Source organism: Euleptes europaea, chromosome 19 (assembly GCF_029931775.1).
Source record: "Euleptes europaea isolate rEulEur1 chromosome 19, rEulEur1.hap1, whole genome shotgun sequence".
NCBI lineage: Eukaryota > Metazoa > Chordata > Lepidosauria > Squamata > Sphaerodactylidae > Euleptes > Euleptes europaea.
This window is the reverse complement of record NC_079330.1, coordinates 3,921,266-3,948,988: the sequence shown is the minus strand read 5'-3', so window position 1 is coordinate 3,948,988 and position 27,723 is coordinate 3,921,266. Positions and strand designations below refer to the sequence as shown.

Sequence of the window (27,723 nt, the reverse complement as noted above, 5' to 3'; positions counted from 1 at the left end):
ATGCCCCCTGGCATTTACTGCCCCCTTGAGTTTTGGTCCCAGGAAGCAAACCGGAGCATCGACGTGGATTTCCTCTTGCCCACCGGAATCTATTTGAGACTCACCGTTTCCTGCAATGCCAGCCTGGGCATTATCAAGCAGGTACCCTCTTTTGTGCGCCCCTTACTGGAGTTTAAGGAGCCCCGTGGCACAGAGTGGTAAGCTGCAGAACTGCAGTCAAAAGCTCTGCTCACGACCTGAGTTCGATCCCGACGGAAGTCGGTTTCAGGCCGCTGGCTCAAGGTCAGCTCAGCCTTCCATCCTTCCGAGGTCGGTGAAATGAGTACCCGGCTTGCTGGGGGTAAAGGGAAGATGACTGGGGAAGAAGGCACTGGCAAACCACCCCGTAAACAAAGTCTGCCTAGGAAACGTCGGGATGTGATGTCACCCCATGGGTCAGTAATGACCCGGTGCTTTCACAGTGGACTACCTTTACCTTTTACTGGAGTTTGTTAAATTTGGTAACTGGTTAAAAAAAAAAGGTATGTTTCAGATGATGTGAGACGATGCTGGCCTAAGGTGCCAACCTCCAGGTGGGGCCTGGAGATCCCCTGGAATTACAACTAATCTCCAGGCTACAAAGATCAGTCGCCCTGGAGAAAATGTCTGTTTTGGAGTGCGAACACTATGGCGTTATACCCTGCTGAGGTCCCTCCCCAAACGCCGCCCTCCCCAGGTTCCACCCCAAAAATCTCCAGGAATTTCCCAACCCAGAGTTGGCAATCCAGTGCTGATCTCTGGGGCTGGAAAATACCCATTGAGTTGCTGCTGCTTTTTGTAGTACAAGATGTCTGGTGTGCATAAATAGAAATGGGAAGTGATTCGAACTCTCGAGCCAGAAATCCGCTTAATTGCCAGTGAGGGATTTTGACTTGGATCCACCTTATCAATCTGCTTCTCTTTCGGAAGAGAGGCCAAGACACAGCTTTTAAATCAAATAAAAGGCCCAACAGAGAAAAGGAAGGTTTCGTAGCCCTATTGGAATGCGGGTAAAACTAAGAACAGCTCTTCAGTTCTATTTATTTATTTACTTAAACATTTATGCCCCACTTTTCCTCTTGGTTCAAGGTGGCTTACAATAATACAAAAAACGTTTCCAGTTAAAACAGAATAAAATAACAAACCCCAATTCTCTCCTCCTTCCCTCCTTCTAGAAGATCTTTCATCAGTCTTGGGGCCATGGTTGTGAAGGCCCTGCTCATCGCTGCTCACATCATTTCCGCTCCCCATTGGGACCCTGGGAATGGTAGTTCAAGGAGGGAGGGATGACAATTGTTGCACAGGCTGATGGTAATTAAAGTGAGCCCTGATCCTATGGACTAGGGTTGACGTACAATGAAAGGCCCTAAGGACTGTGGGTCCTAGACTATATAGGGCCAAAAGGGTCTCAGTATGGGGGACCGAAGAAGAAAGCACCAACGCTTCTGTCTTTGTGGTAGGTGGTCTGGCACCATGCCCAGTACGAGCCCCTCTTCCAGATGCTCAGCGGTCCGGAGGCCTATGTCTTCACCTGCATCAACCAGACGGCCGAGCAGCAGGAGCTGGAAGACGAGCAGCGCCGCCTCTGTGACATCCAGCCCTTCCTGCCGGTTTTGCGGCTCGTGGCTCGCCAAGGAGATCGGGCCAAGAAGCTGATCAACTCGCAAATCAGTCTGCTGATCGGCAAAGGTGAGGGCCGCCCTCCCGGCAGGAAGTTGCAAGGGACAGAAGGTTGTTGCTTTGGGAAGGTGCATGGTATCTTCCACGCAAAACCCTATTCTGGTTTGGGATACTTTGGCAGACACAATCTGTCAGAGATATATATTGGTGCCACTCTCGTACCTTAAAGATTTAAATGTATACAAATTACGCAGATCTTTTACTCTCGCTAGATGCTCAGTACTACCGTCTGCCGTAATTGAAGGTAAATACAATAAGATTCCATTTGAGGCGAGGATTTGTCCATGTGAACTTGGAGAAGTTGAGAGCACGTTTTTCTTTCGGTGTCCTCTACATAATCAGTTTCGACTCGCTATATATAATCCTATATATAATCAGTTTCGACTCGCTATTATATCCCCGTTATTAGTTAATTTACCTGGCCGTTCTAATAAATATCGACTTGAAAAATTATTGGCAGACAAAAACCCTCTAATTGCATGACAAGTTGCTCAATACTGTGTTGTAGCGCTTAAAGCTCGAAGTAGGATAAAAACTAAAGATGTAGGTCATGACGATCTTGGTCTACTGAAGTCTAATAGCGGATGATTCTGGTGACTGTTTTATGTGTAAGAAAGAGTTTGTAGTTAAACTACCATGCTGTAATTTGCTCTATTCTATAGGTTTTTATATTTTATTTTATATGATATTATGTTGTGGGTCGGTTATTACACACAGTATTTACTGGTCTTTGACTGTAAATAAATTCATTCATTCAATCTGTCAGTTTTCAAGCTTTGTCCTCTCTGCCTGTGAACACTTGGAACTTCAATCTGTAAAATAATCAAATAAGCTAATATTGACAGCATTAAAGGTGCCAATAAAGGTGATGATTGATTGATTGATTGATAATATTGACAGCAGTAACAAATTCTGTGCTGTGGACAGGCAGATTCTCGCACAAACTCCAAGCTCTACTTCATTTAAAAAAAAAAAAATTCTAGAGCTTGTGGTTCTCACCTGTTCAGGTTTGCACGAGTTCGACTCTCTGTGTGACCCAGAAGTGAACAGTTTCCGTGCCCGGATGCAACAGTTCTGCGAAGCGAGGGCAGCCAGACGGCAAGAGCTGAGCTGGAAGGCCTGGATGGAGTACAGCTTCCCCGTACAGCTGGAGCCCTTGGCCAACGCCCTCCGGAGCAGCCCCCACCGGGGTCCCAACAAGAACATCTTCATCAATGTCCGATTTGAATCTGGAGGGGTAACATCATGAGCCATCTTTTCAAAAATGCAACCAATTAAAACTGTATATCTCTGTATGGGGTTGGTGTTTACTTCCTTCTTTTTGCACAAATTTACTTCATTTATATCCCACCTTTCTCCTCGATCTGGCCCCAAAGCAACTTGCATTGTTCTCCTCTCCTCCATTTTGTCCTCACAACAACCCTGTGAGGTAGGTTAGGCTGAGAGAGACTGTGGTTGGCCCAAGGTTACCCAGCAAGCTTCCATGGAAGAGTAGGGATTTGAACCCAGGTTTCCCAGATCCTAGTTCGAAACTAGCCACGACTCCAGACTGGCTGTCAGTAGTCAGAGGTGTGTGATTAAAGGCTGGGATCTCTCTCTCTCACACACATGTGTTTATTATATGGAGAAGGCCATAACAGTTAAGCAGGTAGAAGGCTAATATAAGTTTGTGGTGTAGATCTGTCCTAAGTATTGTCCAAATCTCAGCAGACAAGAGTATCAAATGTCGCTGAATTTCTTGCAATCATTATAAAGACAGAGAGAGAGAGAGAATTATGGTATAGGACAAGAATGGTGACCATAGAGATGTATCAGTGTATTTGTTATTAAAGGGTCCAGATGGCTTTATTAGTTTTGAAATATGAGAAGGAGATCTTTTTTAATGTCAGTTATATACTGATTGTCAGTTTATGATGGAACACAGTTTTTCCTTTAAGGTGCCTGTACAAACGCATCTGGCAATGTGGTTATTATGCCAATAAAGGTTCATGTATGCCAATAAAGGTTCATTGTCCAAATTAGGCCCTCACCAACCCCGAGACCGCCCTGACCTGGATGGCCCAGGCTAGCCTGATCTCATCAGATCTCAGAAGCTAAGCAGGGTCAGCCCTGGTTAGTATTTGGATGGGAGACCACCAAGGAAGTCCAGGGTTGCTATACAGAGGAAGGCACTGGCAAACCACCTCTGTTAGTCTCTTGCCTTGAAAACCCCATAACGGGTCGCCATAAGTCGGCTGCGACTTGACGGCACTTTACACACACACACACACAACCCCAAGACCAGATTGTTGTTAAAGGAGACAGGGCATTTCATGTCCAGAGTGCTTTTAATTCCAGTTCTCTCGTTTATTCCTCTCGGGCTTGCAGGAGAGCTTCACCTTCCAGATCTCCCTGCAGGAATTCCCTGTGACGCTCATCAGCTACGCGGTCAAGAAGCAAGCCACTGTCTTCCGCCACCAAAGAGTGGAAAGCCCTGAGGATTACACGCTGCAGGTGAACGGGAAATGCGAATATCTCCATGGGAACTACCCCTTGTATCAGTTCCAGGTGGGTTTCTCTCTTTTTCATGGCATTCTGTTGGGGGTTGGGGCAGGTTGAAATGGCAGCGCCGCTCGTGGGCTGAAAGCGCTCTGCCCACAGCCTACAATTCCCAGGGTTCATTGGGGGAAGCCACGGTGGTTAAACTGGTATAAGAGCTGCTGTGGCTGAGAGAAGGAGCTGTGGTCAGGGAGGTGCTGTGGTTCATTGGCAGAGCATCTGCTTGGCATGCAGAAGGCCCCAGGTTCAATCCCCGACATCTCCAGTTAAAAATATTAGATGGTAGGTGATATGAAAGACCTCTGCTTGTAAAGACCCTGTAAAGCAGCTGGCAGCCCGAGTAGACAATACTGACATTAACTGATCGATGGTCTGATTCAGTAATAGGCAGCTTCATGTGCATTCATGTGTGTTCAGTTATGGTTTGCAGAACGAACCATGGTTTGCCAGTTTGGATCATTGAATCATTTTGATTACAGATATGAAGGAAACTGTGACGAGGGAGGGGTACCTGAGCTATCTTTTCTAAATTATTCCTTAGAATTTTGTCACCCCTTCCTTCAAAAGGACTAGAAACATGATATTTTTATTTAAAAAGCAGCAGCTTGTGGCATCAGAATGTAACTAGGGCCTGCTACTTTAGAGCAATGGTCCATCAAGTCCAGCATCCTGCTTCACACGGCAGCCAAGGTCTTTCTCTGCTCTTGCTTCCTGGCGCTGGGATCCAGAGGTTGTCTGCCTCTGTAGATGGAGGTTCCCTTTGGTCATCATTGACAGATCTCACATGAACACATGAAGCTGCCTTCTACTCAATCAGACCCTAGGTCCATCCAAGTCAGTATGGTCTACTCAGAACGACAGCGGGTCTCCAGGGTCTCAGGCAGAGGTCTTTCACATCACCTCCTTGCCCAGTCCTTTTAACTGGAGATGCCGGGGATTGAACCTGAGACCTTCTGCATGCCAAGCAGAGGCTCTACCACTGAGCCATTTATCTCTGTGAATCTGTTTAACCCCCCTTTAAAGCTATCAACATTTTCATTGAGCTTTCTCGCAGTTCTCCTGCTTTTACCGAATGCTTCTTCTGGGGCCGTAGTTGAGGCTCCCTGGCCTTCCTCTCCCCCTGCACCCCCATTCTCTTCCTTTCCTGTTCCCTGAGTCAGCGGGTTTGCTCCTCTCGCCAGCAGCTGGCTGTTGGACTGTCCAGTCCTGCTTTTTTTTTATTTTTTATTTATTTATTTATTTATTTATTTATATAATTAAAGGATACAGGGAGAGAAAAGAAGGGAAGGGGTTATATTTATAAAAACAATACAGTATTATAAAATGATTTCTGAATTTAAAACATAATTACAGAGTATCTTTAAGTTGTTATACATGCGTCAGGCTGGTTTTTAATATTTAAAAATTCATATTTTACTTGGCAGTTAATTGGAATAAAAAAAATATGGTACATGATTTATTATAAGTGTTTAAACATACTTCGTTTAAATTAGCTACATTTTATGTAAATATAAAAAGACGCCCATTTCTCCTCGAATGGCTCAGTAGATTCGCTAAGTTTGGGATTAAGTTCGAAAGTCATTTTAGCCATGCTTGCATATTCCAGAAGTTTATCTTTTTATGTAAATATAAAATTTTATGTAAATATAAAAAGACGCCCATTTCTCCTCGAATGGCTCAGTAGATTCGCTAAGTTTGGGATTAAGTTCGAAAGTCATTTTAGCCATGCTTGCATATTCCAGAAGTTTACCTTTCCAGTCATCGATTTCAGGTATATGGGTTTGTTTCCAGGTTCTTGCTAACACTGTTCTAGCAGCTGTTGTAGCATATTTGAAAACGTCAACTGTCCAGTCCTGCTTACGGACATTAATTCTGTTCTTCTCCCTCCCCCCAGTACATCTGTGAGTGTCTGCACCGTGGTTTGCTGCCTCACCTCACCGTGGTACACTCGTCTTCCATCTTGGCATTGCGGGAGGAGCAGACCAATGGAATCATCCACTCCCCCAAAAAGGCCCCCAATGCACCTCCAGTCCCCGAGAAAAAGGTGAGGTTCGAGGTTACTGCTTGGCAACTTCAAGGACGCAAATTAGGGCATTTTGCCTTTTCTCTGACCCTAAAGAGGTGGTGCTTGTAGTCCCCGACCTTTCTGAGCCTGTGGGCACCGTCAGTCACACAGTGGAAATCTCAGTGGGTAGCCGTGTGAGAGCCAGCGTGGTGTCGTGGTTAAGAGCGGTGGTTTGGAGCAGTGGACTCTGATCTGGAGAACCGGGTTTGATTCCCCGCTCCTCCACAGAAGTGATGAGTGATGGATGCTAATCTGGTGAACCGGGTTGGCTTCCCCACTCCTCCACATGAAGCCTGCTGGGTGACCGTGAGCTAGTCACAGCTCTCTTAGAGCTCTCTCAGCCCCACCTACCTCACAGGGTGTCTGTTGTGGGGAGGTGACTAAGCCGGTTTGATTCCTCTTTAAGTGGTAGAGAAAGTCGGCGTATAAAAACCAACTCTTCTTTTTCTTTGTCTGTGCAAGCAGAAAAGAGCAAGAGTCCAGTAGCATCTTAAAGACTAACAAAATTTCTAACAGGTAATGAGCTTTCATGAGTCGTCGCTCACCCTACCAGAAATGTTGTTGTGTTTAAGGTGCTACTGGACTCTTGCTCTTTTCCACCGCTATAGTGAAAAACTGTGTGCTGTGGTTTTTAAAAATCTGCACATTGGTGGTTTTCTTATCGTCGTCTATCGGTTATTGATGCTTGCTTGTTGTTTTTAACTGTTCGTTTGGAAACAGACCCGGGAGTGCAATTGCTAAGAGCACAGGATATGACGGTTTTAAATCAATGTGGAGGCAGATTCCCACCATGCTGTACATTGTGGTGTGAATCCGATCCAGCCCCCGGTGGGGGTGGAGAAGTGAGCAACGTAAGAACTACGTTTGGCAACGGAACCAAAAGTTTAAGCATGCACAGTCTGTATGCAGATCTGTTGCGGTTGCAACAAAAACAGACCTTTGCTAAAAGGGTCAGCGAAGGCCAGCGTGGAGGGTAATGCAGAGGGCAGAACAATTCTGATGAAGTAAAATGGGGAAGGAAGACTTTCGGAAAACAAAAATAGAGGCAGTTCCTGAATATCGAAGTTGCCGTGACCGTATGGTGTGCTATAGTTCTGCATTAGCAAAAATGTCAATTTCTAGTGAAGTGCAAGTTTGTAGTTCTTAGGATTGCAAAGATTCAGAGTTTGAAAATGCAGACAATGTCAAGTGAAATCTTGGAAATGTGACAGGAGTGTAATATCAGTCAATCAAGTTTTATTTCGATACAATATCAGCTCTGAGTAAAAATCAAAGTTAGGTTAAAATAATGAAATAAAATAATAAAAGTTGATGATTCTGGGAGGGATGATTTGAAGAAGAGGAGGAAAGATCTTCTATGGGGAAAGGTTTTCAGTTAGCCGTTTACGAATAACACTAGACCGGAGGCAAAATTTGGCTACTTGCATGGTTATCTCCCGAGAGGAGTCTGCTAGGAGAAGGGAAACTTTAGCTTCTTCTGATCTCCCAGGAAAGGATGACAATATGGGGAAGAGGAGTGTAATAAATAAACACACCCTATGCTTGTGTGCCCCCCCTCCTGTGCTGTCAGAGCCCATTTGTAACTTCTCTCGCACAAACCATGGTTGAGTTCACAACACAACCTGTAAACTCCAGATTGTGTTTTCTCTCCAAACCAGGCTTGTAAAGTACAAACCAGCTATATTGGGAGGGGCTGTGGCTCAGTGGAAGAGACTCTGCTTGGCATGCAGAAGGTCCCAGGTTTGATCCCCGTCATCTCCAGTTAAAAGGACCAGACAATAGGAGAGGGGCCGTGGCTCAGTGGTACAGCATCTGCTTGGCATGCAGAAGGTCCCAGGTTCAATCCCCGGCATCTCCAGTTAAAGGGACCAGGCAAGTAGGTGATGTGAAAGACCTCTGCCGGAGGCCCTGGAGAGCCGCTGCCGGTCTGAGTAGACAATACTGACTTGGATGGACCGAGGGACTGATTCAGTATAAGGCAGCTTCATGTGTTCATATGAGATGTGGAAGTCCTCTGCCTGAAACCCTGGAGAGCCGCTGGCAATCTAAGTGGGCAGCCCTGACCTTGATGCGCCAGTGGTCTGATTCAGTCTAAGGCAGCTTCATGCGCATTCAGTTCGGGATTGCAGAATGAATCATAATTTGCCCGCATGGCTGCAGTGGCAAGTAATGAGTTGTGCTGCAGTGGAACATGCACGTAGCACCAAACCAAGGTTTCACGTTGTGTGTGAACCAGGCCACAGAATCAGTTCCGCACAAAAACATAAGCAGTATATTTCTCTGTGTTGTTTTTTTCCCTTAGAACGACTTGTGAGTGAATCGGATGGCTGTTGTGCATTTCTGCTAAACTGTGGTTACTCTCTCTCTCCCCTTTATCCCCTCCACCCTACTAGCCAACTTCTACCTCTCTGTGGTCGCTGGAGCAGCCGTATTCTATTGACTTGGTGCGAGGCTGCAAGGTGAACGCCGATGAGCGGATGAAGGTAGGATTTCTCGGCTAGACGCACTGCGGCTTTTTTCTCTTCCTGCATCGGTGTTGTTTACTGCTCGGGTTTAAAAAAGAAGGGGGGAAAAGGTGTAGATCGAAACCCAGAAATCATGTGATAATCCCCCCCTCAAGCCCACAGATGCCTGTTTCATTCAGCTCTCAGTTAGCCTTTGAAACCTCAGCAGAGGAAGTCAGGAGGCACCTTGCGATGTGCAGAAAGCTAGTTCTTAGAAACTTCAGGCCGCAGATATGTGCGATCGCCGTTTTGAATGTTCTTTGGCATTTTAAAAAGCAACCTCCCTCCCTGCCAGTAGAAAACGGGGAAGTGAGCAGGGCTAGAATTTTGTTTACTTGCAAGGAGAGTTTAAAAAAAATAGGAGAGGGAATTATAAAATGACATTCCCTACTTTTCCTATGTTTGGGATCCTGTAGTTGTTTCTTCTGCTCCGGTTATCTGTTATCTCTTTCCATGGCTCAGTTCTCTGCTATGAGTCTATAAAATTATGCATGGTATGGAGAGAGTGGACAGGGAGAAGCTTTTCTCCCTCTTTCATAACACTAGAACACGGGGTCAGCTGCTGAAACTGGAGGGAGAGAGATTCAAAACAGATAAAAGGAAGCATTTCTTCACACAACGCATAGTTAAACGGTGGAACTCCCTGCCCCAGGATGTGGTGATGGCTGCCAACTTGGAAGGCTTTAAGAGGGGAGTGGACATGTTCATGGAGGAGAGGGGAATTCATGGCTACTAGTTAAAATGGATGCGCTAGTCATGATGCATGCCTATTCTCTCCATGATCAGAGGAGCATGCCAAAGATATTAGGTGCTGTGGAACACAGGCAGAATAATGGTGCCGCTGCGGTTGTCTTGCTTGTGGGCTTCCTAGAGGCACCTGGTTGTCCACTGTGTGAACAGACTGCTGGACTTGATGGGCCTGGGTCTGATCCGGCAGGGCCTTTCTTATGTTCTTATGTTTCTTATGAGGATGGACTGAAATCCCACTTCTGGCTTCCCTTCCTTGCAGCTGGTTGTCCAGGCGGGCCTGTATCACGGCAACGAGATGCTCTGCAAAATGGTGTCCAGCTCCGAGGTCAACGTTTGCTCGGAACCTACGTGGGGTCAGAGGCTGGAATTCGAGATCAATGTCTGCGACCTCCCCCGCATGGCACGGCTCTGCCTGGCCCTCTATGCTGTCGTCGAGAAGGCCAAGAAGGCAAGGTCCACCAAGAAGAAGTCCAAGAAAGCCGTAAGTCTTTCCCCATTAGGAACGGCTTTTATTCCAGGAGCCTCTGTTGAATCTTGATTCAAGTCCAGTAGGACCTCAGAGACCAACCAGATTTTTAAAGTATGAGCTTTTGAGTCATAGAATCATAGAGTTGGAAGGGGACCACCAGGGTCATCTAGTCCAACCCCCTGCACAATGCAGGACATTCACAACTACCTCCCCACACACACCCAGTGACCCTTACTCCATGCCCAGAAGATGGCCAAGATGCCCTCCCTCTCATAATCTGCCTAAGGTCATACAATCAGCATTGCTGACAGATGGCCATCTAGCCTCTGCTTAAAAACCTCCAGGGAAGGAGTGCTCACCACCTCCCGAGGAAGCCTGTTCCACTGAGGAACCGCTCTAACTGCTAGAAAGTTCTTCCTAATGTCTAGACGGAAAGTCTTTTGATTTAATTTCAACCCGTTGTCTGACAAAGGGAGCTATGACTGTGTGAACAGACTACAGGACTAGATGGGCCTTGGTCTGATCCAGCATGGCTTTTCTTATGTTCTTATGACTCTCAAAAATTTATACCCTGAAAATCTTGTTGGACTCAAAGGTGCTACTCGACTTGAATCTTGCTCTCAACATGTCTACCTTCTGAAACCATCTCTTGAATCTTGGTTCTGTAAACCTGGGGAAGAAGAGCAAAGTGCTTCACAAGCCCCAAAACCAGGACCTGTTTTAACCACCTGCTCCTGTCTGCACTGAAAATCTGTATCAGTTCAATCCCTCTTCAATGACTGTCATGGTGTCCCCAGCGAATCTGACAGGGAAGGAGTCCAGCAGGCTCGGGCTGAGCATTGTTTTATTATTAATTTTACAACATTTATACCCCTCCTATCTTCCTCCATAAGGGCCACCAGGGCAGATAACAAACCAAACCACACATCATAAAATCACACTTTAAAAACCAAAAAAACCAACCAAAAAAACCCACATCATTAAAACCAGAGCTAAAATATAAAAAGGTGCAGCAGCTCAGACTGAGTTCTGCAGGGGCCAGGCCAGAGTCACGAAGCAGATGGGATCTTATTGATTCCTGGATTCTGCTGGGTTCAAAAGCTGCAGATCTGGCCACCTGCAGGGCGGTGCTGCCGAGCAGGAGTCAGGCCAGCTGCTGCCTTGGTCTAAAAGCCCCTTCGAGGGTGCAGAGTAGAAGAAGAAGAAGAGTTGGTTTTTATATGCCAACTTTCTCTACCACTTAAGGGAGACTCAAACTGGCTTACAATCACCTTCCCTTCCCCTCCCCACAACTGACACCCTGTGAGGTAGGTGGGGCTGAGACAGTGTGACTGGCCCAAGGTCACTCAGTTGGTTTCGTGTGTAGGAGTGGGGAAACAAATCCGGTTCACCAGATTAGCCTCTGCCACTCATGTGGGGAATCGAACCCGGTTCTCCAGATCAGAGTCCACTGCTCTTAACCACTACACCACGCTGGCTCTCTCAGAGGTGGGACTTGAAGCCGGTGTTCCTGTTGAGACACTGTAATGTCGTATCCAGCACAGGAAACGGAAGTTGACGTTTATAAGTTTTAGTTAGAGAACTCCTTCCCCCTTGGGTTTGTCTCATTGTGAATTGCAGTTGCTGGAAAAATTCATACTGCCTGAAGCAATTTTGTCTGGAAGTCTCCTTGCCCGGAAGCTAGGGAGGGGCCTCAGAACTATGCACTACCGAGGCAAAACGGGGCCGTGGCATTGCTCCAGCAGGAACTGGGCAGGCTGACGAGGCCGGCCGGTCACACTTCCTCGCCGCCTGCTTGCTGAGTCACGCAGCAGCTATCCGCACAAGTGCTGAGTCACTGGCTTCTTGGATTTCGTCCACCATCTCAGCGTTTTGTGCTTGGTTGGCTGCCAGTTTTTTCCCCCTGTGTGTTTTGGCGTAGGTCATTTCTGGTCATATTTCCAGAAGGCTCCCCCCCCTCCCTTGGGACATGCGCTGGAAATGAACATTGCAGAAGAAAATAGACAAAACACATGTGGGGCTGGGCTGGTTGCTCAAGCCCTGTTTACAGTACAAACCAATGTCTGCGTCATACTGCTTTAACCGTCGTGACCGGAATCCTAGTTTGGTGAAGGTGCTGAGAATACTTTTGTTAGAGATTGTGCCACGCGTCGCAGAACTACCGTGCTCCGAACTATATGGTCTAGATAGTGGGAGATTGTAAGATGAGTATTCTGCAGTAGCAAACAGCATGCCGACCCTTGAACACATGAAGCTGCCTTATACTGAATCAGACCCTTGATCCATCGAAGTCAGTATTGTGTACTCAGACCCGCAGCGGCTCTCCAGGGCCTCAGGCAGGGGTCTTTTACGTCACCTACTTGCCCAGTCCCTTTAACTGGAGATGCCGGGGATTGAACCTGGGACCTTCTGCATGCCAAGCAGAGGCTCTACCACTGAGCCACAGCCCCTCCCCTTCTTCCAGTGACTGGCATGGCTGAAAAGAGTGTTGAGCCTGCATGATTAACCCCTTCCCTTCCACTCCCCCCTTGCAACGCAGGACTGCCCGATTGCCTGGGTGAACGTCATGCTGTTTGACTACCGAGACCAGCTGAAAACCGGGGAATGTTTCCTCCCGATGTGGTCCTCCTTCCCAGGTAGGGCAGAGCTCTTATTTCCTTTGCTGCCGGAAGGGAGAGGGGACGGACTTCCTCTCTCTTCCTGATGAACTGTTTTGCCTTTCAAAATGTGACCTTGCCTTGGAATTTAAACCCATCGTACCATTCTGTGGCCGCCTGGTGGCGCCAACTTCATTACAGCTCCTAACCCCACTTTGGCTTCCAGATGAGAAAGACGAGCTCTTGAACCCGATGGGCTCCGTCCAGACCAACCCCAACACGGAGAGCGCCGCGGCCCTGGTCATCCGTTTCCCCACCTCTGCCTTCTCTCCCGTGTACTATCCCTGCCTTGAACAGGTGAGCAGGCAGCTGCCTCGGTGGGGCCTTGTCCGCTTTCTGGTGGTTCCGTTCAGTTGCCGGTTAAAACTCCCAAACCTCAGAGATCCTGCCCAATAAACAGTGCTGGGTGTTGCGTTTGCAAGGGTTCGGGCCCCGGCATCCCCCGTTTAAGTTTCCCAGGTGTTGGGAAAGACCTTTCTCTGGCTGAGAGCCAATCAGCATAGTTAAATCGTGGAACCCCCCTGCCCCATGATGTGGTGATGGCTGCCAACTTGGAAGGCTTTAAGAGGGGAGTGGACATGTTCATGGAGGAGAGAGATATTTATGGCTATTAGTAAAATGGATGCTAGTCAGGATGCATCCCTATTCTCTCCAGGATCAGAGGAGCATGCCTATTATCTTAGGTGCTTTGGAACATAGGCAGGATGGTGCTGCTGCAGTCGTCTTGTTTGTGGGCTTCCTAGAGGCACCTGGTTGGCCGCTGTGTGAACAGACTGCTGGACTTGATGGGCCTTGGTCTGATCCAGTATGGCCTTTCTTATGTTCAGAGCAGAGGATACTGAGCGAGATGAACCAATAGCCTGACTCTACATATATATAAAGCAGCTTCCTAGATTCCTGTGCTCTCCTTATGAGTTCTGTTCCTTATGTGTTCCAGATGCTGGAGGAGGGAAGAAAAGCACCATGTCTCCGTTACACAGTAGAGGATCCAGAAGAGGTAGGGTGGGAGCAGATTGCTTAACTCTATGAGGACACCTGTTTCATCCCTACCACTTTGTCTTACCTTGACACATTTTCTTCAGCTCCATGAGCCACCCCAAAAATATAGTAGCCAGACTTATTTTTCAACCTTCAGGGTTTTTTTATTTTAATGATTGTACTTTCTAATTATTGCTACAACAAACGCTGAAACTTTTAAACTTCTAAACTCTTCTTCCTGGCTGTCATTGTACGAAATAGACAAAAACACAAAAGTAGCCATTTGAAACATAACATAAGGGAGTGCTTCAGGGTGTAAAAACTGAATGCCTTATTCATCTGAACCTGAAAAATTAATACTGAACTGATGCAGTTTATTTATTATATTTCCATCAAGAAGGCAATATCTTCGACTTGATCATAGCAGCAGGGGCAAAGCTGTTACTTCACAGGAATTTTATGAAATCTCCCAAAAAGACGGGCAGAAGGCACGGCCTGGAAACAAACACTTGTAAATGCATTCCTTAAAGATGCATCCCGGGTTCCCTCAGTCTCCCTTATTTACTCCTCCTCTTCTTGTAGAGGCAACAACTGAAGGAGATCTTGGAGCGCAGGTCCCACACGGAACTCTACGAGCACGAAAAGGACCTGGTCTGGAAAATGAGGTACCAGATCCGGGACCAGTACCCAGGTGCCTTAGCTAAGCTGCTGCTTGTAACCAAGTGGAACAAACACGAAGATGTAGCTCAGGTGAGGAGCTGGGGAGGGTGTCTTGGTCAGGATCCATGAGGCAAAACCACTCGACGTTGCCCACCGGTGTTCAAGTCACTCTTTGCCTCCACGAGGACTAGAAGCTTGGTTTATGGGGGGTGGGAGGAATTGTGCACAGAATTGCAGAACATACACAAGCCCAACTGATACTGTATTCAGGAAGATGAGGTCATAGAATCGTAGAGTTGGAAGGGACCACTAGGGTTATCCAGTCCAACCCGTTGCACAATGCAGGAAATTCACAACTTCCTCCCCCCCACACACACCCCAGTGACCCCTACTCCATGCCCTGAAGACGGCCAAGATGCCCTCCCTCTCATCATCTGCCTAAGGTCACAGAATCAGCATTGCTGACAGATGGCCATCTAACATCTTCTTAAAAACCTCCAGGGAAGGAAAGCTCACCACCTCCTGAGGAAGCCTTGTTCCACTGAGGAACCGCTCTGTTAGAAAATTCTTCTTAATGTCTAGACGGAAACTCTTTTGATTTAATTTCATCCCGTTGGTTCTGGTCCAACCTTCTGGGTTTAAGAGGGTCTACTCAGACACACAGTGTATGAGTGTCTTGATGATGCCCCTCCCCTATTTCTGCAGGAAGTATTAACCCTTTGGGGCCAGGCCCGGCCTCACCCATCCTTATCCTCTCCTTGCAGATGATCCACTTGCTGCAAACCTGGCCGGAGCTGCCAGTCCTCAATGCCCTGGAGCTGCTGGACTTCAGCTTCCCTGACCGCTACGTGGGCTCTTTCACTGTCAACTCCCTGAAAAAGCTGACGTGAGTGGTTTGGGAGCAGGAAGGGTTTGGGGGGGGTGTACATCCTTGACCGGCAGAATAGGTAGAGGCGAGATTCAGACCTTGATGCAGTGTTTGCAATTTAATGCCTGTGAGACATGATTGTGGGCTTCTTGGGGACAGGGACCTTGCATGTTGTTCTGCAAACAGCCAGAAGCAGGGGTGGTGCTAAAGAAGCGAATGAATAAATTACGATGCTGATAAGAAACATCAGAGCTTCCTTGCTGGTTTGGCTAGTTCGGACCAATGGCCTATCTCTTCCAGCATCCCACTTTCTACAGGAGCCATTTGGATGCCCCCAGAAGGCCAGCATCAGAGGCCCAGGTTCTCCCCCCCCCCCCGCTGTTCTCCTTCCCAATAAAGCGTATTCAGGGGTATACTGCCTCTGAACATGGAGGATCCATTCAGCCATAACTACTAATCCTCCATGACTTTATCTAATCACCTTTGGAAGCCAAAGGTGAATAGATACAAGTCATGCCTCTGAGCAGGGAGGATCCATTCAAGTTCTTCGTAACATCACTGAGCTCTGCAAGTCAATACCTAGTGTGAAGCTGTGGATCTTCCTCGCTCCTTTACCCAGCGCTGTGGCCCCGATCCATATAGCCGGCATTGCTTTTTTTGCACTTCGGTTACACATCTGGAGTTCTGCTCTGTGATCTCTGATGATGCGTGTGGCTTGGGCCGCCGTTGGTCAATGAAACCCAGTAATGGTGACCAGTAGCTCCGTCTCTACTGGGGGAGAATTATTCCTTCGCTTCCCTCCCCAGGGACGATGAATTGTTCCAGTATCTTCTGCAGCTGGTCCAAGTGCTGAAGTACGAATCTTATTTGGAGTGTGAATTAGTCAAGTTCCTGTTGGACAGGGCCTTGTCCAATCGCAAAATAGGACACTTCCTCTTCTGGCATCTCAGGTGAGGAGGGGGCTTTATGGAAACGTTTGCAGGGCGGAGTTAAACCAGCCTGACTGGCTGACCCGGTAGCCACGCAAGGCAACCGGGAGCTGTAGTTTTGTGAAGAGGGGTTTCCTACAAATCCTTGAGCTCCAGGGGCAGAGGGTTTTTTTTGGGGGGGTGGAGGTTCTTCAAAAGCTGATCTGTGAAGTCTTTCCTGTTTCATCCCAGGTGCTCAAAGCCAAAGCTTCTTCAACTGTGGGTCGCAACCCCATAAGGGTTGTGTAACTGAATGTGGGGGTTGCAAAATTTTTGGCAACAGTTAAAGTTTCTTTATGATTTATTATCAGTAAATGTTTGATTTATATGCCTATTTTATATACCTATATACCCGGGGGCAAGTAAAAATTTCTCGGGTAAAAGGGGTCGCAAGTGGAAAAAGTTTAAGAATCCCAGCTCTATAAGCCCTTGATCCTTTTGGTAGCTCTTTGGATCCTGCCCAGCACTGCCGAGCTGCCCTGAAACTCAACCTGCACTTCAGTTTGTCCTCTTCCCCACTTAGATCAGAGATGCACGTCCCTTCGGTTGCCTTGAGGTTTGGCCTGATCCTGGAGGCTTACTGCCGGGGCAGCACCCACCACATGAAGGCGCTGATGAAGCAGGTATCTTTCCTTCTCCTGGATTTAACAGCCCCTGGCTAGCCATCAACCACTTCACACTTTAATAGGGGAAATGAAATTTAAGAAGAAGAGTTGGTTTTTATATGCCGACTTTCTCTACCACTTAAGGGAAAATCAACCCGGCTTACAGTCACCTTTCCCCCTCCCCACAGCAGGCACCCTGTGAGGTAGGTGGAGCTGAGAGCTCTAACAGAACTGTGACTTGCCCAAGGTTACCCCAGCTGGCTCCATGTGTAGGAGTGGGGAAACAAATCCAGTTGACCAGATTAGCCTCTGCCGCTCCTGTGGAGGAGTGGGGAATCAAACCCGGTTCTCCAGATCAGACTCCACCGCTCCAAACCACCACTCTTAACCACTGCACCACACTGGCTTTTTTCTTTTTATTTAAATTTTGTATTGCTTTTATAAAGGGGTACAGAAAATAGAAAAAGGGATAAGGGGAGAAAGGTCAAACCTGTTTTAGTCTTCCAAGCTTTAGACAGTCTAAAATATCATCATATCAAAATATCATTCATCTTGAACATGTAAACGTTACTATGTGCATTCATAAAATAATTTCTAAATTAATTCACTAAACTCTTTGTTTTTAGTAGATCTTCTTGGCACATGAGTAATAATCATATAAAGATTGCCATCTTATTAGAAATTCGTCCATAGCGTTCATTTTCAGCAAGTGAGTTAGCCTGGCCATTAATGCAAAATCCAAGTGTTAATTTTTTCTTCCCCAGCACCGAATATAATGGGCCTGCTCCTCTGATACTAGAGAGAGTAGGTATGCATCATGACTAGTATTCATTTTGACTAGTAGCCATGGATAGACTTGACAGCATTTCCCACCAGATAGCTCTGATTTTTCAAGCAGACCCTCTGTCTCTGGCTTCAGGGTGAGGCCCTTCACAAGATGAGGGCCTTGAACGACATCATCAAGACGAGTGCCCAGAAGAACCCCAAGCCCCAGACGAAGGAGTTCATGCACACCTGTCTGCGGCAAGAGACTTACCTGGAGGCCCTCTCCAACCTCCAGTCCCCCTTGAACCCCAGCATCCTTCTGGCAAAAGTCAGGTAAGTAGGATGGCTGTCTTGGACCCCAGCGGAGGCTGCTCAGAATGGCCAAAGAGGATCCTGGGCAGAGGGGCTCTGATTTGGGGCGGGGGCAGGGCTAGTGGCTGCCTGTCAATTTGCTACCCGGAGGTCCACCCTTCAGAGCTTGTGCTGATGGCTGCTGATGCCTCCGTCCAGACAGATATTTTTCCCCATGACGTTGGGCTCGCCCGCTTACGGCAATGAGGAAAGGGTAAAAGATGCAGGCTCAGAACGGGATGCTGAGCTTCTGTTTCAGGATCGTGAAAATGTCCGCCATTTTTCAGGAGTTTTTCTGTTTGTTTGTGACTCTAGTGTGGATCTTTGCACTTTCATGGATTCCAAGATGAAGCCCCTGTGGATCGTCTTTAACAATGAAGAAATAGGGGGCACCAACGTGGGCGTCATTTTCAAAAACGGAGACGGTAAGAAGACCTTCCAGCTCCCTGCACCAGAGGCGGTGTGGGGTTAAGAATGGCACAGAAACCACTTTGGGATTTCCGCACCCCATATTTTGCAGTGGGTCCGTTTTCCAGCAATAGTAGTTATCCTCCTGGTGAATCAAGCCGGTTTACAATCACCTTCCCTTCCCCTCCCCACAACAGGCACCCTGTGAGTTAGGTGGGGCTGAGAGAATGTGACTAGCCCAAGTCACCCACCTGGCTTCATGTGGAGGAGTGGGGAAACCAACCCGGTTAACCAGATTAGCGTCCACCGTTCATGTGGAGGAGTGGGGACTCAAACCCGGTTCTCCAGATCAGAGTCCACCTCTCCAAACCACCGCTTTTAACCAGTCAGCCACGTTGGCTCTCCTGTGAAAGGGTAGGGGGTCTTGGGAATCTTAGGAAAGATTCCTCTCTGCTTGAGACCCTGCCAGTGGTAGGAGAAAAGTCCAAGCGAGAGGAACCAGTGGTTTGGCTTGGATTAAAGGTATATTGTGAGCGCCCTCTTGTGGCAGTACAAAGGACATGTTGAGCCAAAATTCATCAAGTTAGTCCCTAGGATTAGGAGCCCCGTGGCGCAGAGTGGTAAAGCTGCAGGACTGCAGTCCAAGCTCTGCTCACGACCTGAGTTCGATCCCAGCGGAAGTCGGTTTCAGGTAGCCGGCTCAAGGTTGGCTCAGCCTTCCATCCTTCCGAGGTCGGTAAAATGAGGACCCAGCTCGCTGGGGGTAAAGGGAAGATGACTGGGGAAGGCACTGGCAAACCACCCCGCAAAACAAAGTCTGCCTAGAAAACGTCGGGATGTGACGTCGCCCCATGGGTCAGGAATGACCCGGTGCTTGCACAGGGGACCTTTACCTTTTTAGTCCCTAGGAGATGCCAGATTACTAAAAAAATATAAAAATCTCCATCTTTCTCCACTTTCAGATCTTCGCCAGGACATGCTGACCCTGCAGATGATTCATCTGATGGACATTTTGTGGAAGAAAGAGGGCCTGGACTTGAGGTGAGGCATGCAATTGCAAACGGGGGTCTGTGGGGGGTGGGTGGGAAGTGGGTGTTGCTAGTTTATGGGGTTGTGGGGATTGGGGGGGGGTTATTGCCTGTCCTGGAGCCCTACACCTTCCAAGAAAACTCATCAGATAAGGACATTGTAAGTCAGAACATTTCTTTATTTACTAAGCATGGTGAAATGGTCCTAAAAAAAGCCACTTCTTGAGTCACCTCCCCCCCACCCCCGAAGGTGTCTGCTTTTAAAATGCTAAACTGATCTATGATAAAATGACCCCGGCTTAACCTCTAAGAAGAGCTTCGTTCCTCCACCCCACCAAAGGAAAACCTTTTCCATCGTACTCTACAGCTTCCAGTTTCATTTAGCAATGACATTTTGTTGTGTGGGGGAGATCTTTTGGCTCAACTCATCCTGCCATATGCTTCACTCCCTACCTCCCGCCTCAGTTGAAATCTAACCTGGAAAAACATGATTGCCTTCCACGTGACCTGCCTGGAGAGGTAGATTTTGCTACCCTCTGAACTGAGTGCAAATTAAACACACTCCAAAGCTACAAACGTGATGAAGGGCCTGGGTGCAGTTTTCCCATGGACTATAACACTGGGTGGCAAGCCTGGGTTGGCTGCTGGGTTGGAGCCAGCGTGGCGTAGTGGTTAAGAGCAGTGGACTCTGATCTGGAGAACCGGGTTTGATTCCCCACTCCTCCACATGAGCAGCGGACTCTAATCTGGTGAACTGCGTTGGTTTCCTCACTCCTCCACATGAAGCCAGCTGGGTGACCTTGGGCTAGTCACAGCTCTCTCAGCCCTACCCACCTCACAGGGTGTCTGTTGTGGGGAGGGGAAGGAGATTGTAAGCCGGTTTGAGTCTCCCTTAAGTGGTAGAGAAAGTCAGCGTATAAAAACCAACTCTTCTTCTTCTTCTGTGTGAATCTGCTCTGTACAGTGTGTGCTTTATTTTCCCCAGAAGACCTTTCTCAGATTAATGCAGCTGCAGACTAGACTTTTTCTTTCTCTTCTCGTGTTCATATCCGTTCTAAATACCAACTTGATACCAGCAGACTGCCTTCTTTTTTATTTTAATCCTAACCTTCTGCTACTAGTTCTTGCTGAATCAGAGCTTTGCTGCCATAAGAATATTTAATTTAAAAACTGCAAAGATTCTGCTAGTTTTAAATTCTATGGGAAGGTTGGTTGGTGTCTAGAGTTTGTTCTGTTATACTTTGGGGTTTTACTGGAGGTCTCACGTGAACGCATGAAGCTGCCTTATACTGAATCTGACCCTCGGGCAATCAAAGTCAGTATTGTCTACTCAGAGCAGCAGCGGGTCTCCAGGGCCTCAGGCAGGGGTCTTTCACATCCCCTACCTGCCTATTCCCTTTAACTGGAGATGCCGGGGATTGAACCTGGGACTTTTGCTTGCCAAGCAGAGGCTGTACCACTGAGCCACTGCCCCTCGAGAACCATATGTGGCTGAATAGGTAGTGTAAGTCTCTAAAGTAGTGAGATGAGATAGTGAATGTTGTGTGCTCTCTCTCATATAATCCTCTGTTGAATGGCTCTGCACTGGACCATTTGATTACATGATAAAGTGTTTGCTTCTGGGAATGTACAGAGCGTGTTTCCCCTCATGAATGACCCTAGGCACATGCAGGATCAAAGGGGGTAAGACTCCACCTTCCAAGGGTGGGACTTCCAAGGAAGGTTACGCATCAACACCGGCTGCTTTTTAAATATGTAAATGCAACCCCCCCCCCACACCGGCCTAAGCACACCTTTGCACTCTCTCCTGCCCAAAGGATGACCCCTTACGGCTGCCTCTCCACCGGAGACAAGACAGGCCTGATTGAAGTGATCCTGCACTCGGATACCATCGCCAACATCCAGCTCAACAAGAGCAATATGGCTGCCACGGCCGCCTTCAACAAGGACGCTTTGCTGAACTGGCTGAAATCCAAGAATCCCGGGTAGGTTTGGAGAGCCAGCGTGGTGTAGTGATTAAGAGCGGTGGTTTGGAGCTGTGGACTCTGATCTGGAGAACCGGGTTTGATTCCCCACTCCTCCACATGAGCGGCGGAGGCTAATTTGGTGAACTAGATTTGTTTCCCCACTCCTACACATGAAGCCAACTGGGTGACCTTGGGCTAGTTACTGTTCTATTAAGAGCTCTCTCAGCCCAGCCTACCTCACAGGGTGTCTTTTGTGGGGAGGGGGAGGGAAGGTGATTGTAGGCCAGTTTGATTCTTCCTTAAGTGGTTGAGAAAGTTGGCATATAAAAGCCAACTCTTCTTCTTCCATCTTTTGGCTTTTTTGATCTGGGGGGGGGTGTTCTTGCCTTCACCTTCTCCCCGCCCCACTTCACAATAGGTATATGGCTTATGAATCCTGGTTTTTTGTCATGTCTGAATTCAGGCAGCCCAACAGATTGGAATTTGTTGGTGGACATCAAAACCAGGCTTCTGAACTAGAGTTTTGTTTTGTTTTATAGCTGGTTTGTTAACCACAGGTTGTATTAACCTTGTAGCGGGGTCTGAGTTCACAAGCTGCAGTTTCCTAAAGAGCTGGGCTACAAATGGCAGTTTAGTGAGATGGTTGGGCCTGCTGGGGCAGGGAAGATCTCTAGCTTTTTTTCAGTGGGGTTTTCCTCTTACGCAGTGATGCGCTGGAGCATGCCATCGAGGAGTTCACGCTGTCATGCGCCGGCTACTGCGTGGCAACATATGTGCTGGGGATTGGTGACCGCCACAGCGACAACATCATGATTCAAGAGAACGGCCAGGTATGGACCGCTTGTCTCTAGCAATCAGTCGCCACCTTTTGCTAGGGACATGCAAGAATTCGATTAACAAGGGGCATGCACAAATTTCTGGACTTTATGACTGCAGAGGGAAACTTGAAAGCACGCCTGCCAGAATCCCAATTGTCAGAGAGGTAGCTGAATTAAGAGAGCTGCCGTTTGGGTGCCTTGCTGTGTTTTTAAAAAGCCAACCTTGCTAGCCTTTTTGACTCTGTCAGAGCTTGGCGCATTCGTTCTTCTGACCCAAAATAATTAAGACGCAATTTAGATCGTTTAATTTATCCAGTATAGAACGTGGGTGGTTGGGCTGAATTAGCATGCCTTGTTCCACTAGCCCCTCAGAACTGAAGCCTGAATGCGTATTCTAGCTGGACGTAGAACCCCCTAAACTTCCTCTTCTCTTCCTTCTCCCCCCCCTTCGTTTCCAGCTGTTCCATATTGACTTTGGTCATTTTCTGGGCAACTTCAAGACCAAGTTTGGCATCAACCGAGAACGGGTCCCTTTCATTCTGACCTACGACTTTGTCCACGTGATCCAGCAAGGGAAAACGAGCAACAGTGAGAAATTTGAACGGTGAGGAAGGGCTGAGCGACTGATTTTCTTTCCCCCTGAAGATCAGGGCTTTTGTTCCGGACACAACTGGGGAAAGACCGGTAACCAAAAACAGAACAGAGGGCCAAGATTTGAGTACAAAACTCGTCTGTACTTTGTAGTGAGCCAGTGTGGTGTAGTGGTTTGGAGCAGTGGACTCTGATCTGGAGAACTGGGTTTGATTCCCCACTACTCCACATGAAGCCAGCTGAGTGACCTTGGGCTAGTCACAGCTCTCCCAGCCTCACCTACCTCACAGGGTGTCTGTTGTGGGGAGGGGAAGGTGATTGTAAGCCAGTTTGATTCTTCCTGAAGTGGTAAGTAAAGTTGGCATATAAAAACCAACTCTTCTTCTAGTATTGCTCTAATAGCTCAATTCAGTCCTCACAAACTGTCACTTACATCAGAAGAGGCCAAATACTGGTCCAGGTGGGAGAGATGTCTGGCCCTTATTTATTTATTAAAACATTTATATCCTGCCATTCCTTGTAGTTCAAGGCAGCTTCCAATAAACACATTTTCAGTTAAAACCAAAAATAAAATAGCAAACCCCAAATCTCTCTCCCCCCCCCCTTAAAAGATGCCTACCGATCAAACTCCCTCAAAAGTCCTGGCAAACGGGAAGGCCTTGCAGAGCCTCCTGAAGATCTCGAAGGAGTGGCCCCCGTCACCTCTACGGGGAACCCGTTCCACATAGCAGGAGCCTCGATGGAACAGGACCAGGCTCTGGTTGATGCCAGATGAAGAAGAGTTGGTTTTTATATGACGACTTTCTCTGCCACTTAAGGAAGAATCAGACCGGCTTACAATCCCCTCCCCTTCCCCTCTCTGCAACAGGCACCTTGTGAGGTAGGGGGGCTGAGAGAGCTCTAAGAGAGCTGTGACTAGCCCAAGGTCACCCAACAGGCTTCATGTGGAGGAGCGGGGAAACCAACCTGGTTCTCCAAATTAGAGTCCACCGCTCCTAGCCACTGCTCTTAACCACTACACCACGCTGGGCCATCCTGAGTGATGGGAGAGCCAGCAAATGGCTGCTTGATTACTGTAGTTAGCGCACAGGCTCTGACAGAAGATGGTCCTTCAAAACAGCCCTTGAGTTACTTAATTTGCTCATGAAGATGGTTTCAGAGAGCAGCCACGTTGGTCTGCAATGGAGCAGTTAGATTCGAGTCCCGGAGCAACTTAGAGACCAAAAAGCGTTTCGGAGTATCAGGGAGCCTTGACTCTTGAATCTCTCGTTGGCCTCTAAGGTCCTGCTGGACTCAAATCTGTTCATTTCTTCCGAGCACCATTCCGTAGTCTGGTGGGAGACCCTGTCTGTGGCTCATTGGTTCGGGCCTGAAAGAATCTCCCTACCTTTGGCACAGGCACAACCGGAACACTGCAGCGTTTCGGATGATCGGGCAGTCGCCTCTCGCCCTCGTAGAGTTCATGTTTCTCTTTCTCTGCCGAACAGCTTCCGAGGCTACTGCGAGCGAGCGTACATGATCCTCCGCTGCCACGGCCTCCTCTTCCTGCATCTCTTTGCGCTGATGAAAGCAGCCGGCCTGCCGGAACTCAGCTGCTCCAAAGACATCCAGTACCTCAAAGTGAGTCAAAGGGGGTTGGGGGTAACCACTGACATTTCCTAAAGTTGAGGATCTGGAGGGGAGGGGAAGCTCATTTTCTTTTAGCATTCATTCCCTCCATGTCACATGTTCTGGAGTGGGGTCTTATGAATCATGTTGGCCACATGTAAATCCAGCCTTTTGGTGGAATACTCAAGGCAGTTCCTAGGCAGCGGCCAGACCTAGAACAGGTAAACAGTGCTTGGCTTCCTACAGGAAAACCTGAGTTAGGCCGCTTAATCATGGGAAGTTTTGCCTTGGATTTGCTGCTCTCTAGATGCACATTTTCCCCATCAGAATTGTCAAAACTCTGCATGGGGGCTTATTTTTGAGTTTTGAGAATTTGGATGGGGAAAATGTGCACCTAGAGAGCGGCAAATCCAAGGCAAAACCCCTCCCATGCATAAATGGCCTTCATTAGCTAGTTAGGCCTGAGAAGCTCCCGGGCTGACTACGTTTCAGTCACTCTTTCAGCCACTGGGTGGTTTTGGTTGGTTTCAGAGGTAGCTGTGTTGGTCTGTGAGTACAAGAGCTGGATTCGAGTCCAGTAGCACCTTCGAGACCAACACGATTCCCAGGATATAAGCTTTCTAGAGGCCTGGCTCTCTGACGAAGGGAGGAGCTAAGGAGGTTGGCGACAGGGTGGGGCCCTCCTTGCTTTCTTGGGTTCCATGATGGAACAGCAGCAAGCAGGGTACTTACAGAAGCAGGCTTTCAACTCAGCCTGACACTGTATTTCTCCCTTCCCCCAGGACTCGCTGGCTTTAGGGAAAGCGGATGAAGAAGCCAGAAAGCATTTCCACCTCAAGTTCAACGAGGCCCTGCGGGAGAGCTGGAAGACCAAGGTCAACTGGCTGGCACACAACGTCTCCAAGGACAACAGGCAGTAGGGCTGCCGCAGCGCGAGAAACCAGCTCAACCGCCCCTTTCCCTGTTTGCGCAAGGCAGCCCCAAGGCAAAGACGTCACCTGCCGGAGGGTGCGCTGCAGCTAGCTGCCGTGGTGGGCCTGCATCATCCAGCCCGACGGTCTTGCGGCCCAGGCAGGGACTCATTTTGCAATCCATCAAAGTCCCCCTACCCAGAATGCTCAGTGATTTCCCCAACTCCAAGGATAAAGATACCTGTGCCACTGGGTAGCAGTTCTGCGGCAGCGTAGATCTACAGGTGGGACTGTGTGTGTGTGTGTGTAAATTCCGTAGTTTAGAGAGATGACCCAGGTGTGCTTTATTTTACCTCTTCGCTGGTCGAACAGAAACCTGAAACGTAAGGACTGGGGCCTCAAAGAAAAGGAGCCGAGCTCTTTGAGAAAAGTTTGGCGGCTGTTCTGGTACTTTAGTTAATTCTTAAAAAGGCAATCTGGCTTTGTATGCCAGGACTGAGAGGTTCCCACAAAAAACGCTGTTAAAGAAACAGGATCCTTCCTGGTCAAAAGCGAAAGCAGTTGTGTGCCACAGCAGAGCAGATTGCTTCTACTGAACTGCCGTGGTCAAAGAGGTCATCCCCCATCAGGATTTAGCCTCTAGTTCATGCGTTCTGTAACTGAGACGTCAAAAAATATTATGTCCTAATGAAACCCAGTTTTCCCCGTTCTTTCTCCTACTCCTCTGGACTTTACTGGGAGAAGAGGGCCCTTGCCCCGTCTAGCATCAAACTACCAGTGATCTGTTTAACTGCCATGTGCTTCTAGCACACAATTGCCCTAGGACTTTCTCTGGCTTGTCTGGTAACTGAATCAATGGTAGTCTTAGACAAGAGAAACTGAAGGGCTTGAATTTTTCTAGGGCAAGATGCCAAGCTCCACGGTGCCCAAGCCTTGCAAAAGACAGAGGAGCTTATTCGACTTTTGAGATGCTGGAGAAAGCCTCATGTAGTTTAGTTCCTGAAAGCCAATGGCTCCTTGGTCACCACCGTTCCTTGAACAAGTGGTACTTTACACCCCTCTTGTGGTTCTAGGACATTGGCCAGTTCAAAGCAGAAGGAGCCAAGCTCTCTTCTGCTGCAGTCCCCCATAACCGTCATATATTTTTGGTCCCTGTGGTTAGACAGCCACAGCTGTAGTTGCCGAGTACAGCCACAGATGAAGAGAGGGATTCAAACGCTGGTTTACACTGCCAAGGCCTTCTGGTTGCAGCATCGTAAGGACCAGTGTATGTACACCATTTATCCTAGACAGGAGTGTTGGTTTCTCTGCACCGAGCATGCAGGGCTTCCAAACTTAAGGTGTGTAGTTTTGCAAGGGGGTAAAAGCCCCGTCACTGCTGTGGCTGCTGTTCCTTCTAGGGTGCAGATTTGGGAATCACAGGAGGTAGAACTGGTTTACAGGCTGGGTCTCTGAGTAGACCCCCAAAGACGTTCTCAAATATTCAGGCCGGCATGATTTCTTTCTTGTAGTTCTGGCAAGACTAAGTCTTGGTGTTGAGTGGTTTAAGAGGGTTAGGGCTTGGCTCCTGGAGGAGCCGTGTGCCGAAACATAACCTGCCCTACAGACAAATGGAAGAGGACGCCCTCAAGTTGGAGAGAGACTTTGTAGTGAAGATCAAAACCATCACCCCACACAGAAAGCAGTATTATACGGTCATGATAAATGTAATACTTGTATGCGCTTAATCAAGTAACTGTAAAAAGTAACTACTGTGGTACTACCTGTGAGCCGATTCTGCAGTTTTGTTTGTTTGTTTCGTTCCAAATGTTGGAGTGAGCCACAAAATTGCTTTTCTAAGGGGAAATGTTTACATGCCATGCCAGGTTCTTTTCAGAATTAAAATATAAGTGGGGTTTTTTGTTAAGTTGTGCTGCAGTCCTTTTCTTGCCAGATGATACATGACCAAACGTGTGCCAGATTTTTCAGAGAGGCTGTGGGGAGAGAAAGAACGGTGAATAAGGGAAGAGGGCCACTCACCTAACCTCCAGCAGTCTGATTCCTCGGCCTTGAGCTGGAAACAAAAAACCACAGCCGATTGGCACTGAAGGTAAAGAGTGAAGCATGTATTTCTTATACTCCATATGGGAAAGAAATGCGGGTAGCCGGCTGCTGGCTCTGGATAATATCCTTTTTTAAAATGTAAAGTTCTTGTATGGCTGCTGGAAGGGTAGGGCAGGGCAGCTATGGGCTATTCTTAGAGAACTGAGGCGGTTTATCCTTGCGAGTACAGATGCACTCTATAATGCTTTGTTCTGTCCCTAGATGCCGCTGTTCCCAATTTCTCAGTTGCAGTAACCTTTATAGGCAATAAGAGAAACAGCAGTATATCAGCCCTCAACGATAACAGTTTTTGGTAACAAATTATACCAGCTAGTGACAGCTCACCCTTGGTTTCTTTAACCTGTGGCCAGCAGAAAACACTTGTTCATTTAGTTGAACGGAGTTACTGACTCATCACTTCGTAGAATCATAAA

At 47.9% G+C, this 27,723-nt stretch overlaps 1 protein-coding gene across 1 annotated transcript; it reads left to right on the top strand.

Moving 5' to 3' along the window:
- On the top strand, positions 1 to 25,231 carry PIK3CD (phosphatidylinositol-4,5-bisphosphate 3-kinase catalytic subunit delta). The gene is made up of 22 exons (XM_056865085.1): positions 1 to 141; positions 1,479 to 1,707; positions 2,706 to 2,935; positions 4,066 to 4,245; positions 6,131 to 6,280; positions 8,695 to 8,784; positions 9,815 to 10,036; positions 12,564 to 12,660; positions 12,848 to 12,978; positions 13,619 to 13,678; positions 14,242 to 14,409; positions 15,084 to 15,205; positions 15,994 to 16,137; positions 16,679 to 16,778; positions 17,680 to 17,858; positions 18,192 to 18,301; positions 19,247 to 19,325; positions 21,130 to 21,297; positions 21,986 to 22,109; positions 22,556 to 22,701; positions 24,176 to 24,308; positions 25,079 to 25,231. The coding sequence occupies exons 1-22, from the start codon at positions 1 to 3 to the stop codon at positions 25,214 to 25,216; spliced, it is 3,141 nt and encodes a 1,046-aa protein (XP_056721063.1). The 3' UTR covers positions 25,217 to 25,231.
- The last annotated feature ends 2,492 nt before the right edge of the window (positions 25,232 to 27,723 follow it).